This window comes from Nematolebias whitei, chromosome 8 (assembly GCF_014905685.2).
Source record: "Nematolebias whitei isolate Nwh7 chromosome 8, NemWhi1, whole genome shotgun sequence".
Taxonomy (NCBI): Eukaryota; Metazoa; Chordata; class Actinopteri; order Cyprinodontiformes; family Rivulidae; genus Nematolebias; species Nematolebias whitei.
The window spans coordinates 9,588,444-9,603,280 of NC_056505.1; the positions used below are offsets into that span (position 1 = coordinate 9,588,444).

At 38.8% G+C, this 14,837-nt stretch overlaps 2 protein-coding genes across 2 annotated transcripts in view; both read right to left on the reverse strand.

Moving 5' to 3' along the window:
• LOC119413838 (selenocysteine insertion sequence-binding protein 2) overlaps positions 1-6,701 on the reverse strand; it is a 10,884-nt gene extending 4,183 nt beyond the window's left edge. Inside the window, exons 1-17 of the mRNA XM_037680902.1 lie at positions 6,522-6,701; positions 6,037-6,176; positions 5,827-5,941; positions 5,689-5,758; positions 5,412-5,614; positions 5,205-5,286; positions 5,027-5,124; positions 3,666-3,809; positions 3,483-3,569; positions 3,320-3,394; positions 3,088-3,220; positions 2,786-2,952; positions 2,592-2,712; positions 2,345-2,519; positions 2,010-2,230; positions 417-571; positions 160-322 (exon numbers count right to left, since the gene is read on the reverse strand). Coding sequence (XP_037536830.1) covers positions 160-322; positions 417-571; positions 2,010-2,230; positions 2,345-2,519; positions 2,592-2,712; positions 2,786-2,952; positions 3,088-3,220; positions 3,320-3,394; positions 3,483-3,569; positions 3,666-3,809; positions 5,027-5,124; positions 5,205-5,286; positions 5,412-5,614; positions 5,689-5,758; positions 5,827-5,941; positions 6,037-6,176; positions 6,522-6,530 — 2,158 coding nt within the window. The 5' untranslated portion in view covers positions 6,531-6,701. The remainder of the gene's footprint in view (positions 1-159; positions 323-416; positions 572-2,009; positions 2,231-2,344; positions 2,520-2,591; positions 2,713-2,785; positions 2,953-3,087; positions 3,221-3,319; positions 3,395-3,482; positions 3,570-3,665; positions 3,810-5,026; positions 5,125-5,204; positions 5,287-5,411; positions 5,615-5,688; positions 5,759-5,826; positions 5,942-6,036; positions 6,177-6,521) is intronic.
• Positions 6,702-8,098: 1,397 nt separating this feature from the next.
• Positions 8,099-14,816, reverse strand: mfsd10 (major facilitator superfamily domain containing 10). The gene is made up of 12 exons (XM_037680249.1): positions 14,673-14,816; positions 14,235-14,331; positions 14,040-14,143; positions 13,742-13,900; positions 13,462-13,650; positions 9,994-10,096; positions 9,705-9,816; positions 9,510-9,618; positions 9,329-9,419; positions 8,695-8,742; positions 8,529-8,618; positions 8,099-8,441 (listed from the first exon to the last, which is right to left on the reverse strand). The coding sequence occupies exons 1-12, from the start codon at positions 14,814-14,816 to the stop codon at positions 8,329-8,331; spliced, it is 1,359 nt and encodes a 452-aa protein (XP_037536177.1). The 3' UTR covers positions 8,099-8,328.
• Positions 14,817-14,837: the final 21 nt, after the last annotated feature.

The following is a 14,837-nucleotide window of genomic DNA, read 5'->3' on the forward strand; positions in this document are numbered from 1 at the left end:
TATATATATATATATATATATATATATATATATATATATATATATATTCTTAATTTGCGGTTTTTCACTTTCACTTATCGCGAGTCTTCAGGGTACGGATCCCCCGCGATAAACGAGGGACTACTGTACATCAACCAGGTGTTGACAGGAGGAACTTACTGTACTCGGGCTCGTCGGGCTCGGGCGTGGGTTCCTCAGCAAATTCGTTCGACGGTGGTGGTTCTGTGTTCGGGTCCATCTCTGGGTCAGCCTGGCCCGACAGCTTCACCTCGTACGCTCTGCTGGCCTCTGAAGACAACTCGATCATCTTGTGATAGTAGTCCTGTGAGCAACAAAATGTTTCATCTCATAAAAAAAGAAGCTATATATTTATTGGTTTGATTTTATTCAGCATGTCTGCCGAACAGAACCCTGACCTGTGCACCGTCGTAGTTAAAGATGCCCACCAGGCTCACGGGCACAGCCTTGTTGACACAGCGGCCCAGAGCTTTCCTGGAAAGTGCAAACACGAAGGGTACACCTTGTTCACGACACATGCTGATAATGGTGTGGAGCGCCTCGTCCAGGCCACCTGGGAAGACGAGTTTTTCTATCAACACGAAGCTTTGCCACGTTCACGTATAGACATTTCTCCCGCTGTTGAATATGTACACATTAATGACACCGAGTCTTATTTCCACTGAACTTAAATCTGAAAATAAAAATATATTTATTTCCATTTTTTTTTTCCCTTTTGGCAATAAGACGCCCTCATGGTGCCGTTTTCCCATCACAAATCAAAACAGTTTCCAACTGATTTTCAATCAGAGTTGATCAATACCGGCTTAACAGCACCAGGCATAACAACATCAAGTGTCTTTTATTCTGTTAACTTGGAACAACTTGTTTCAACACCAGAAATCTTTTACCTAAAATCTGAAAAATCTTGTATAAAACAAGAACTAAAACATTTGAACAAACTGCTCCAGGCAGCACGGTGGAGCAGTTGGTAGAGCTGCTGCCTCTCAGCGAGCAGGTTACTCTGGTTCAAATCCCGGTCTGGGGGCCTCTCTGGGTGGAGTTTGCATGTTCTCTCCGTGCATGCGTGGGTTTCCACCCACAGACCAAAAACATGCACGTTAGGCTGATTGGTAACTTTAAATTGTCTCCAGGTGTGAGAGTGAATGGTTGTTTGTCTCGTTTGTCTCTGTGATGGACTGGAGACCTGTCCAGGGTGTCCTCCGCCTCTCGTACAGTGATGACTGGGCACCGGCGACCCCCATGACCCAAAAAGGAAGAAGCGTGTAAAAGATAATGAATGGACAAATTGCTCCAGTTTATAGTTAGTAAAAAAAATAATTAAAATAACCCTCTTCCATTCATTTATTTTACAAGTGTGAGGATTTCCTACTTTCTTTAAGCCATAAATAAAGTAAATATTGTGTTTTTTACTTGAATTTATTGAAATTATTATCATAATTTTGGTATTTTAAACTAAACAATAGATGGTAATCCACACATTAATAATGAAGATAAGTCAGATATGTAGTAACTTTCATATTTCCCATACCAATTATTCAAAGACGCCCGCCCTCCATAAAGGTCGTGACTCGTAATAAATTAATATTCATACGTGTGTTCATCTGAGACCAGTTAGTTCACTGCAGCAGGCAGAGACGCAAATCATGGTTGATCATTTATGGAATCACATGCAGTCCAAAATGTTACAACCTACTAAAAACAACGTTTTGTGAGAAGCCCCAAAATATACTGCAGTGAGAAACAGCTGACACCTTGTAAATATCATCCTTCTCCTTCTCCTGGGGTCTCCACAGTGAGTCATCCTCCTCCATCTCACTCTGTCCTCACTCCAACTACCTCAAAGTCCTCTCTAACTGCATCCATATATCTCCTCTTTGACAAAATAAATGATCTGAACTATAAAACTAATGTATTTTAACGCGTGTTAAAAATACTTCTAAACACTCACTGTTCAGTCTTTATAAACTACAGCTTTAATCTCGAGGTACCTTTAGACTGGATCTGCTCGCAGTTCGGCGAGATGATGACACATTTAACCTTCTTGAGTTTGAGGTGCTTCAAGACCTCTCGAAGCCCCATCACGATCCGCCTCTTCATTCGGGCCTTCATTGGATCCTTCTGGTACAGACGATCCTGGAAACGGACCAGCTCTTTCAGGAGCGACGTCACGCACTCGTCCAAGTCTTTGCTCAGAACCTGACTGCAGTAGCTGACATGGAAACACGTTACAAGAAAGAGCAGCAGACATCTTTGAGTCTGACCGCTTTCTTTTTCTGCAACAGCAGCAACACGAAGAGTCGATAAGTTACGATTTGGGCCTTACTCTCTGAACTTCCTGCTGTGAATTTTAGGTACGGGGGCTTGCTGGAGCTCAGCCTCCGGCTGCACGGGCTCATCTTTATCAGATTCTTCAGCAGCTTCTTCTTCTTCGACTGAATTTGCACCATGTAACTCTGCATCCTCATCAAATTTAGGCGTAAAACTGTCATCATCTGAAACTGAAAAGAGAAACAAAATCAGTTTTGACTCAATAAAATTCGATTTGAGGCGATCCTGCTGCTTGCTCTGACCTGTGGCGTCGTTCTGCTCCTCGCCGGCATCGTTGGCGAGTTCGGACTCGTTTTCAGGCATCGAGCCTCTCTCCTCCAGCAATCGTTTTTGTTTTCTCTCTTCTCTTTCTTTCAAAATGACCTGAAGATTCAGTAGAAATAACATTTTAGACGATGTGCGTTGCCGGTTCTCCAGGTCGAGTGAGCGCACTTGCCTTTTTCAGAGGAGTAGGTTTCTTGGCTTTAGGAACCTCTCTTTGTTTGCCTTTTTTGACTAAAGGGCTCGTCGAGTCCAAGGGATTGTGTGCAATTTTATCCTGCTGCTTATGAGGCTTCTTCAGAGCAGAGGATTGCTTCTGGACAACAGGAAGTCCTCCACCAACTACAATTCAATCAATCAACCTTTATTTAGACAGGTAAATCCCACTGAGCCTCGAGGACTCATTTACAAGAGTCATTTACAATTAAAAACAGATGTCATCCCGATCAAGTGTTAATTTATTATAGTGAAACCAACCTGAGAGAATAACGGGTTTAGTGTCCTGCTTGGATTTTTGAGATTGTTGCTTCTTTTCCAGGGCTGCCAACATATTTCCGATATCCAGCTGAACAGGAACTTTGCTCTTTTTCCCAGAAACTTTCTCTGCTTTCTGGATGATCAGGTGAGCACAACAAACACAACTCTTTTAGTACCATTTTTGCATAAGCATGATATGAAAGGTCAATTTGATTTGACAATAAACACAAACCTGCCCCTTTTTAGCTGCTTCTGTGGGCTGAGCTTTTTCCTTGTTTGGGGGCTGACCTACTTCTTTTTGGTTTTCCTTAATGCATACAAATAATCATAAAATTATTTTATTATTGTTCAATTTTTTTAATTTAACAGTGGAAAAAAATAATAATAAAATCTACCTCACTGCAAAGCTTTGTTTTGCTGCTGAGTATTAACCTATCAGATCCAGTTAGAGCAGCAGCCAAGCCGGGAAACTCCTCTTCATCCTTAGAAACAATGTAATTTATAATTATATATTATTTATAAAGATGCTTTTCATATGGCACTTTCTAAAACCGTAAACATTTTTTTTTTTTTTTTACCTCAAATCTTGGAGGTTCTGGAGGATTTATTGGCTCCTCTGACTCAGCTTCAGCACCTTCAGCACCACCTTTGGCTTTCTTCTTCTTTTTTCGTTTTTTCTTTCCTGTGGCTCCGTCTTCATTCGCTGCAGCAAAGTCTTCTGTCTGATGAGACATAAAACGGCAATAAATAAATAAAGCTCTTAAACAACAATGTCCCTAGTAACAAATACATAATTGAATTATCTCAATAAATGTGGTTTAATGAAGGAAAACGAGTCAAAATGTTGTTTTTCCTTTTTCCATTTCAGTTGCTTCCTTCCTCAGGACTCGCATGAAGTGTCCAACATGATAAAGTCTAAATATCAACCTTCTTAAAACGGGTGTAAACATATACAGATGTTTGCAAACAAGCAGTGGCAGCTGGTCATTTGTGGGGCATAAAAAAATCAATCATTCACCCCACAAAGTAGTTTCTCCTAATAAATAATGTGAATTACTTATTTACTGAACTCATGTCTTGTTTTGTGTATTTTTCTACTATTTCTGGCAATTTTAAGAGGAATTTTAAATTATTTTTTACAGATTTATCCTCAGTTTTTTTTTACTTATTTACAGTTATGAGTCAGTATCGTTCAACGACCTGCGTTCGTCAAGCGGATCCGAACGTGCAGTCAGTGATCCCAACAGGTAGATCCAATATATTCGTTGTTTATTTTTATATGATTTCAGAGTTACTTCGCTGACCTATTTTTCTCCTATTTAACTGTGTTAATCTGGAATATTATTTCAGAACTGTTACTTGGCTGGTGTGGGTGGTGTTCGTCTCTCTGATTTATAAGACCAGATTGCTTTTCATGGGACGCAACCTCGACCCACGGCAGGGAGAAAAAAAAAAAAAGGCAAAAATTTTATAGAAACATAGAAAAAACAACAATAAATGAAACAAATATCTGTATTTTTCTCAAAGAAAATGTAACACAACTGTACAAATTTGTGCGGTTAGTGATTCAGGAAATTGTCCGCCCCACAAATATTTGTTGCAAGTATGCAAATTTTAGTTTGACAATAAATCTCTTTTCAAACAAAAACTAAAGTTCTCGTTTGTCTGGGTTTGCTTCACAGCCTTTGTTAATCACAAGACTTCAAACGTTAAATTTAGGATGTTGAAAATATAAGACGAAAGACTTCACTCCCTTTCAAGAATAACTGCAGTATTTGGGAACAAGAACTCCCACCACAGACAGAATGTCTTGCAGAAACAGACTGGCTTCACTGGTTGAAGTGATTAACAAAGCGCTTCTCAAAAGAAATAATAAATGTGAAGATCTGAACTTGGATCAATAAGAAAGGAACAATTTAAACAAAAAGCCAAATCCCACCTGCATGGTGCTGCCGCTGAATGTCTTGTCCGGGAAAACAGGTCGGGTTTTTGGAGGCTGGGAGGCAATATTTGCCCAGGATGTCACCACTGGTGGAGCTATTTAAACACGATAAAGCGTGAAAAATTATTGTCATTTTCATAAAGGAAAGGCTGCATTAACTCTGTTTCTACTCCACCTGCTGGGCTAACAGGGGTGGTGACTTTAGCATCAGTAAGGTGTTGCAAGCAGTCCTTCTGTGCTGCGGCTCCTCTCCTGACCTGCTCAACAACAATCAATAAATACAAACCACATTAGAATAAAATGCATGACGTTGCTTGAGCCGAATCGCACAAGCATTTGGCACCAACTAGCTCACATCAGACATGTTAATAAAACAGTTTACCTTCCAGGAAGTTGGTTGTGCTTGGGGGTTTGCAGTTTGATAACTTGGACCCAAACGCTCTTTCTGAGCTGTGCATCGAGCCGCTTCCGACTGTAAATCACCAGCTAGTATTGGAAAATCAGCCATTTTCACTTCAAACGGGACAAAGTTGGTCTGTGCCGACTTCCTTGCAGGGTTTGGGGCCGACCTGACACCTTCGACACCTGAAAACGGTCCACACAAGACTAGAACCAGATCTGGGCTGTAAAACAGAAGCGACTGATGTATAACAGAATACCTTTTTTCTGCGCATCCACTGAGTTTTTACCCACAATCCTTCCCTGAGAGTTAATGCGGCTTTTAGATGCCTGAAAACAAACAAACAAAATATTAGTCGACCGTTTAATTTGGCTTATTCAGCTCTGATGACACAAACCTTTCCTCGATCTTTGACACTGGTTTCTCTGACAGGACGGTGGCTGCTGTAGCCATGACTCCTGGACCCATCTCCTTCTTTTCCTGGTGGTTTTGGGATCAAATTTGACCAGTTCCTACAAGTGTTAAGCCATTAGCAAAAACATTATTAGAAGAACAAAAAGGCGACTTTGACCATAAGATAATAAAATTGCTCTTATTATTCCAAAACCTTGTTAAAGTTGGGTTGGACACGTATGGATTGGGCAGGATCAGAGGGGCTGAAGCTGTTTGAGGATCATCAGCCTCTCTCCTCGGTCTCCTCTGATATTTGTAATCAGAAACCGAGGTAAAGGATGTCAACTCGCTCTCCTGGAAAGAGTAAAACCTGAAATCAGCTTGTACGACCTTTGGCCGCCATACTGACAAAAAAAAACACAAGGCAAAGCTAAAGAACTGTGCTCAAAGCTGCCGCTTCTTCCACATTTTTAATCCCCGCCGTGTGCGAAAATAAAACAAACCGTTTGGCTAACGCGTCACAAATATAACAATTCTGTGTGTTTCGATGCAAAAACTAGTTCAGGTCAAATTGCTCGAGTCTCTCAGCGTCGTCTGTAACCCGTTTAAAGTTTGTAAACATTAACTTTCGCTCAACTGCGTACGAGCGTGACTTAGCTTTCTAGCTAGCCCACAAAAACATGCTAAAAACTTCCTTACCTCGTCCATTATGTGTTCGTGTGTGCGTTTTTTTTTTTTTAATGCAGCCACATCTTCGCTTTTTCACCTGGGCTTGTGCGTGTCCTTAAACACTTCATTACGACGATACTGCTGCATTTATCTGATCGTCTGTGACGAGCACAAGCTGTATGATAGCATTAGCATGGGTGCTAGCCACTAGTAGGAACGGAACAATGGCGGCCTCTAGTGGTCTGGGGGTGTAAGTGACTTTAAAAACGCTGAGCCTGTACACAACGTTGAGTCAGGTCCTCTGGACGGATTCTGCTTTGATGAAACGCTTCGTCTTTTTCCCAAAATAAACAGTCTTATAAATAGCACCTTATCATAGTCGTTGATCCACTACTATTCATTTAACATTTATTTATCCAGGTGAGTCGCATTGAGTCATGAGGACTTATTTATAAGAGAGACCTGTTTGGATAAAAGTACAGACAACAATAATTCTACAAAAAAAGCAATTAAAATCAAATTATAAGCACAGTCAAAAGCAAGATGCCATATAAAATAAGGTTAAATACTAAAAACAAGATCATATTTGCTTTGATATTTCTATTGACAGTATCAAATGTTCAATAAACAGTGGTTAGTTTATTCATTTTTTATTTTATGACATGCCGATTTTAAATTGTTTTCATTATTCATTTTATTTATTGCTTTTAATTCATTTTTAAGAATGCATTTTTTTTGTTACACCAGAAACAAAGACAATATAGTGATTCTAATTCTAAAAGGGATAATGTTAGTCTTTTTTTAAGGTTTATTTTGTTATAAGCATCAGTATTTCTAAGTAAAATAACATTGGTTGTTCATTCCAATCAAACTCTTAAAAGAAAGCTTTACTTTTTTTTTTTTAACATCAGGTTTATGTGTTAAAAATAGGAGAAACCTTGTCAGAATCAAAATGAAAACTTTTAGGACTGATCTTAGTGGACATTTTCTTTTACTAAATCTTCAAAATGCCTACAGTCATAAATATATTATGTGGTTTGAAGCACGCCTAACAAGTGAGCCACGATGAGCACATCTTGATTATATTTTAGCGTTATTTAAAAATGCATTTGCTTTTAACTTTGAAGATAAAAGAATCTCCCTACAATTTGGGTTAACAAGTCAGATATCTGAGCTTAATGGCAGATTCTTCGATCAAAATCTAACTTTATATAAATGTTTGCCTCCACTAAAACTGTTTTGGGACAACTCAGTCTGAGTTGATTGTTATTTAGGAAAAATAAATGACAGAAATGAGGAAAAAGTAAATGAAAGTACAGCAACAGATAAGAGCATAAAACACAAGCACTGAAAATATCAAATGTATTATTATTTTAAACATAATTTTATCCTTTTTGTAGGGATTTGTGAAGAATTTATTTAGTTTAGCATAAATGAAACACACGTTTGTTCTTTTTTATTGCAGGAAAATATACAATTACTGTCTTTACAACAAGAAAAATATAAAATGCTGCTTTAGAAAATGATCAATCTGAGTAAATGGTAAAGTACTTATAAAATTATGTAACTTTTATGCATATAAAATGTTGTTCATCAACTCTTGCATGTGTAAAATGTGCAAAAAAAAAGAGCTTAATATCTGTCCATTTCTTATCCATACAATAAAATATTCTGAACTCATTCTTCTATTTCAGCATAGATTTTTTTTTCACATTATTTTGTTTCTTTGATGATTTTTGACCACCAGAAAAAAATAACAAATTCTCATTAACGCTGAAGGAATCGGTGATAAATCTGTGCTCGTTCTCTCAGTGGTTCAACAAAACATTGTTATTTTTTAAAAAGTCTTTTTGTGGCTTTGTGCTTGGATTTTGCTCAGGAGGATAAGTGGAACCACAAAAGAGGCAGCCGTCAGGAGAAAGCAGGTCTGCGCTCCGGCAATCCAGTACACTGTGAAAGAAATTATAATAATAAAATAAAAGCAATCAAATACGAGCTTCATAGATACATCTTTAAAACACCAGACATCGTCTTTACCAGAGGATGACACAACGGGCCCAAATGCTCTCGCCAGGGCGCCCAAACTACGCAGGATTCCCATCACAGTGCCTTTCTGACTGGCAGAACCTGAAGGAGAATCCACAGAGAATCAGTGGAGATTATGGTGAAATAAATAATCTGTGAAAATCACTTAAAGGCTCACCGTGGTCTGAAACAAGCATCGACAGGCAGGGCACGACTACTGCGGCCGCTGCAACATAAAAAACAAATAAACCGACACCGTCGATAAATAAAAAACATAATTTAAACGTATCTAATGTATCATCCGTACGATTTATTTCTAGATTATACTGCGTATTAGTCAAGGCAACACTGAAACTAAGTTCTCAGAGTTGATTTGGTCTTGGCGTCACTCATCCCTTGATTAGTTCGACACATAAAAATGCAGAACAATCTAATGATCTCAAATGTTTTTGTTTTTATTGAGAAGAGTCTGGTGGCCATATTTGGTAATTACATCGTATAAACTTTTAACTTTTAACAGATATTACTGAGAAATATTTGTCTTGATTAAACCTCCTCTTCTGCCACTACACTTTAATTAAACAAATCAAAATTAGGCACATAATTTAAAGTTTACTTCAAACGTTGCCGTCAGAGGATCCTTTTTGTACTAGATTAAATTTGCAATATTTTAAAGCTGCTTTAATTCTAATATTTTGTATCCATTCATGTATATTCTCAAGTATAAAATAGATTAGTCCTGACTAGAGGCAGAACTAATGCATTTATGTTGTTTTTTTCATTAAACGTGGTTTAAATCATCTTTGACTCACCGTATGAGTACAGAGCTAATCCAGCATAAAGCATCACCATATTCCACGATAACCCGATCAGGAGGAACGCTGGGATCAGTGTCATCATTGCCTAAAACAGAAAATTCATTCATTTAGTTGTTTGTGCAGATGTTTCACAAAAAGTATTGTTTATGATGTCAAAAGATGTTGTTTTTTTTACCCTCTTAACGGCGCTTATTTGTTGCCCGGGGTTGATCCGCCGAGCGTACCCCCCCTGGATTAGAGCCATGATGACACCAATGAAGAAGAACATCTTTCCTTGCTGCATACTAGTGAAATAAAACCATCCTGAATTGGTCAAGTTTTTTTTCCCCAATGACTGATATAATCTGCAGCTTTATCTCTGAGCTCAGACCTTGTAAACTGGAAGCGCTGGTGAGTCAGAAAACTCAGGGTGAACTCCAGACCAGAGAACAGGAAGAGGTAGCAGAAATAAACCAGACCCAAGACTTGGAGCGTCTGCATTCCTGCAAAGACACAAACCGCTTGTAACAGAATAACAAAGTCAACTGGTCTCTCTTGTAAATGAGACCTCGAGGCTCACTGGGAACTAACCAGTATAAATAAAGGTTGAATGGATCTGTGCTATAGGAATGGATAAAAGGATGCATGTCTGAGTTAGAGCGGGCAGAACCAGAACTCACTGTGTTGTGAAGGCGGATCTTTGGTTTTTGTCACAGCAGCAAAGTGGAACAAAGACAGAGGACTGAGGAGGTCCCAGGAGCCCCCACACCCTGAGGATGAAGCCTGTCCAAAAGGAGAAAATGATTTTAAACTCTTTACCAGAGTAATATTGATTCTAGATTATTTTATCAGACAGTTTTTAAACATTAGCTGCAAGAAAAAAGGTTTAGGTTAATGCTGTTATTACATGTGTTGGTGCGTTACTATTACATCTACAAATCTAAAGTTACCCCAATTCAAGATGGCCACCACAGTTAATTAGCAGCACAACTCATGACTGTCAGTTTTTCTATAATGCACTAATATTTGGTGTGGTAGTAGCTGAGAGTCATCCTGAGCACATACTGTGAAACCCAAGAGGTCACATCTTTGTTTACAGCTTTGGCATGTGGGGCAGATCTTAATGTGCTTTATATTAAAAATCTATTGTGTTTAGCACACAAAAGCAAGACTTGGTTTAAAAAAAAATCATTAAATTTATACTCCATCTTTAAAAGATTCAAGATTAGAGGAGGAGGAAGATGAAAATGAGTTCTCGTGGCTCAATGAGACTACCTGTATAAATAAAGGGTAAATGAAAAAAATATATATCTGAGTAACTTAAAGTAAAGGAGTGGGATTTAAAGTTGCTGCGCATTAATGAGAGGCTTGAGGCTAACCAGGACCACATGAGAGCCACTGCAGGTCCCACTGGACACAAAGATCATTAAGTGATGACATGTAAAACATCAAAGTTTTAATAAATGAAAGAAGAATGATTTAGGTGGAAAAAAATAAAAATAAATCCCCACACTTCAGTTGTAGGTAGAGCTGAGTTTCAACAATGGGAAACAATGTAAAAGCATGTAAAGAAAGAATAGTAGGCCAAGAACTGAGCCCTGAGGAACTCCAAGAGTGGACACAGTGGTCAGAACGTGTGTGGGGTCAACTGGGTCAAACAGAGCTGTGAGGTCCAAAAGACCTGCAGAGTTCCCTGAATCTGTGTAAAGTATCGTTAAAGATTTAAAAGTGAATGGATGTTTGTGATTTTGATGATATTTCAAAGTGAATGTGAACTTTTTATAAAAACAAACTTCTTTAACTTCTGTTCAGTTATTGTGCGCTTAGTTTCTGTTTTCAGGACATTTAAAGTGTTCGATTCTGATGATGTCCAGTTAAACTGAAGTTGATGGTCTGTGTTTGTTTCGTTTGTTTTTTAGTAAACTAAGCGCATTCCAGAACAAAACAGGTTGTTTTGTCAGGTGCTTCGTTTGTAAACGTCTAAGCCTGTTAGCTCCGCAGAAGATGAATCACCAAACAGAGGATTGCAGGGCGTGTTTTTCTTTCTTTGGACCCACACCAGGAACTTCCTGAAATAGAATCCTCCTTATTAGAGTCCAGGAAGTTGCTTTTATTAGGCAATAAATAATCACCACAAAGTATTAGTTTTTTTTTTTACATAACTACATTAGTTTTACAAATACCATTTTCATAAAGAGAGCTTCAGGTGTGCTGGAAGGTCAAAGTTTTACATTCACACCAACCTGAGATAAATCATTAGAGGAAGTCAAGGTTCTGTTCCGTGTCCAATCTGGCCTCCATGCAGGGTATGGCTGTATCACAGCTATTTTAAAACTTCTCAATGACATAGCATCTGTGTTAAATTCTAAACGGCATTGTGCAGCAATGACCTTGACCTTGCTAAAACCTTCCACTCTGTAGATCACACCTTCCTATTAGAGATTAGACTGTATCGAAATGGCCAGACACATACATGGTTTTCAAATGATCTTTTGAATGATCTTTGTCACAGCAAGTAAAGGTTGATCCTTAGTTTTCACATTTTCTCCCCGTCTCATCAGGTGTGCCCCAAGGTTCAATTCTTGGTCCAACTCTTTTTTTTTATTTATAAATGATATTCACCTATATGCTGATGATACAATTGTATATACCATCGACTCCACTGCAGGTGATGTGATAAAGTCTCTTACACATAGTGTGTTGTGTATTTCCTTGACTGAAGAAGCCTTCTGGATGAAAGGCGAAACGTTTCAGCAAAAAAAAGAAACTGTCCAGATGACCTGACTAAAAATTGTTGGATTGTATATCTGGATTATTGAGCATGGACTTTTTTTTGGTTTTGAACCGGTTTGATATGACTGTCAGCGAGGAAGAGGGCTGGCACCGGAGGAGGGGGCGCACCAAAGACACCATTTTAGCACCAACATAACTGGTTTGTTCCACTTTGGAGGAAGCTGTTTGGGGGAAAAATCAGTTTTGTGTTGTGTTGACTGATGAGCTTTTGATTATTTAATTTCTATTAATACGTTTTAAGATAAGAACTTTATTGATCCGGCAGGAAATTGTTGTGCCAGAGTTTCAATACAAAGGGACATGCACAAGAGATAAAAAATAATAGAGAATATAAAAATAACGGAGAGGTATAAAAATACCAATAATTAAGGTCCGAAACAGGTCAGGGTCAGACAGACACATTAAAGTGTTGTATTATTAGTGTTTAATGTCATTAGTGTTTGTATTATTGCTTGTTTTTATTGATTATTTCATTTCTTTATTGTTTATTTTTGTATTGTTCTTTCCTTTACTCTTTCAAGCACCTTCTGCACTTGCCAGGCCGACGCTGTAAATAGGAAATTGCTTTTAATGCCTTGTGTGGTCAAATAAAGGTTAAAAATAAATAAATTTAAAAGTAATATATTATATATTATGTATTTCAGATACCGGTCTCCTTGTTGCTGCTCTACTTTGATTATTCCCAAATGTTTTGGTTCTCAACCCTTAAAATAAAAGACGTGGAGTTTAGGTACAACTATCACTAATTAACCATTGAACTCAAATTCTTGTCAACAGTTAATCATTTATGATTATCATTTTTTTATTCCTTTATAACTTTTAATGTTAAAAGCATTAGCGGTAATCATTTTTAAATATATTTGAATTTCTGTAGATCTTCTCAAACCCCCTCGGTTGGTGTTTCACGACCCACGGTGGGGTCGTGACCCCAACTTTAGATGAACTGCACTAAACAGAAATGACTCGTGCAAAAAAAAAAAAAAGCAACAAAAGTTTGTTAATGCAACTTTGACGACAATATTACTCTACTACGGTAAATGACAACAATAATAATGAGAGCAACGTAAATATTTAAATTTAAATTAAAACTGCCTGTTTGTGTGTGATATTTCCCCTTAAAGTTAAAAAAGTTTGTGCCTTCAGTGAATGTCTCCATTTTGCTCTGATTAATCCGCTCACGCGATGTTTAATATTAAACAAATTGCAAACACGCAAATGTTAATGTTAATTTCCACAAAGCTCTCCAACTTTTCTGAAAGAGCTGCCAAAAACCATCATAAACTACATCTGCTTCCTCAAACGTGTTTCTTTACGTTGTTCTTGTTTACAAAGGAGGAATGCTGCCATAAACGAACCTTTGCTTCCTTTAACGTCTCGGGCAGCATCAGCCAAATAAAAAGCAGATCGGCGACACTGAAGGCCAAGGCGAGCAGAGCCGGAGTTTGGTAGAAAACATTTTCTGTTGTTCTGGAGTTCATGGCAAAGTAGGCTCCCATCAGGGGTCCAAACGTGAAGCCCAAAGAAAAGGCAACACCGATCATCGCCTGGCCACAGTAATACGAAACAGAACAAGTTGCATTAAACACAAATAAAGGATGTTTACAGTGGCGAGACGAGCGTGACAGACGTGCTTACCATTCCTCTGTTCCGAGCTTTCGGACACGGCAGGTCAGCCACGATGGCAGTGCAGAGGCTGACGTTGCCCTTACAAATCCCCCCAATTACCCGAAACAAAAGGAACATGTTGAAGCTCCGGGAAACAGCCCAGACCGCATAGGAGGAGATCAGCCCCAACTGAGAACCAAACACTTCATTAAACGTGGATGAATCAGCGCTGACTCACGATGAGTCCACCGCATCGCCAACTAGAAATATTTGTGTTACTTTATAGCGTGAAAGCACGAAGAGGTTTACGGCTTAAAGTTGTACTCACGGTGGTGAGAATGAGGAGGGGTCGCCTGCCGTGGCGGTCCGACAGAGCCCCCGTCACGGGCGACGACAAGAACTGCAGCAAAGAGAACAGCGACCCGATCAAACCTGAAAGGGAAAATACGAAGCAATAAACTTTAAACCATTCCCCCTTTCTTTCCACTTCATGGTAAAAAAAATAAAAAATAATCCAACAAACCTCCAAAAAGAACAGAGTTGTATTTCTTTTCCAAAGGAATCCCAACAGCCTCCCTGAACCAGTCCACAACACTCTGCAGAGACTGGTACGTGACATCCTGACCCCGAAAGAAACACAAAACCATCAAAACCAGGACTCGACCAGAGAGGGGCTCGGGATGAGTCGGCATGCAGACCGGCTAATCCAATCTCAGAAGATAGTTACAGTTTTTATGGAGGAAAATCTTCACACAAAAGTTCTTTTGTTCAAACAAGACTGAACACAGAAATCACTTTTTTTTTTTTTTAAATAGCAGCTAAACTATATTTCTCTAACTCAGTAAAACACTTTTTACTGTTTCACATGACTGTTGTGTTCTTTAGTTAATCCTCATTTTCATATTTTTTTGTGCGTGAGATGCACATCTGTTTTTAAAACGCGTCAGAAAAATCCACCAACCCCTGTTTGTGCATAATGATCCAGGATGGAGGGCAGCAGAGGCAGAATCAGAGTGAACCCCAGCAGGTCAAGCAGCAGGAGGATAAACACCATGCTGATGACCTTCGATGAGAAGGAACCTCCATCTTCTGCAGGTTTGCTCATAGCTGGCATCCTCCAGTTCAA

Excerpts from the sequence above, each read along its gene's own strand:
- mfsd10 (XM_037680249.1), bottom strand. The coding sequence starts at position 14,816 with ATGAGCAAACCTGCAGAAGATGGAGGTTCCTTCTCATCGAAGGTCATC. Across the intron at positions 9,817-9,993 it reads AGATCCGCCTTCACAACACA|GAATGCAGACGCTCCAAGTC; the intron begins GTGAGTTCTGGT and ends GTGTCTTTGCAG. Across the intron at positions 8,442-8,528 it reads GCCCGTTGTGTCATCCTCTG|TGTACTGGATTGCCGGAGCG; the intron begins GTAAAGACGATG and ends TTTCTTTCACAG.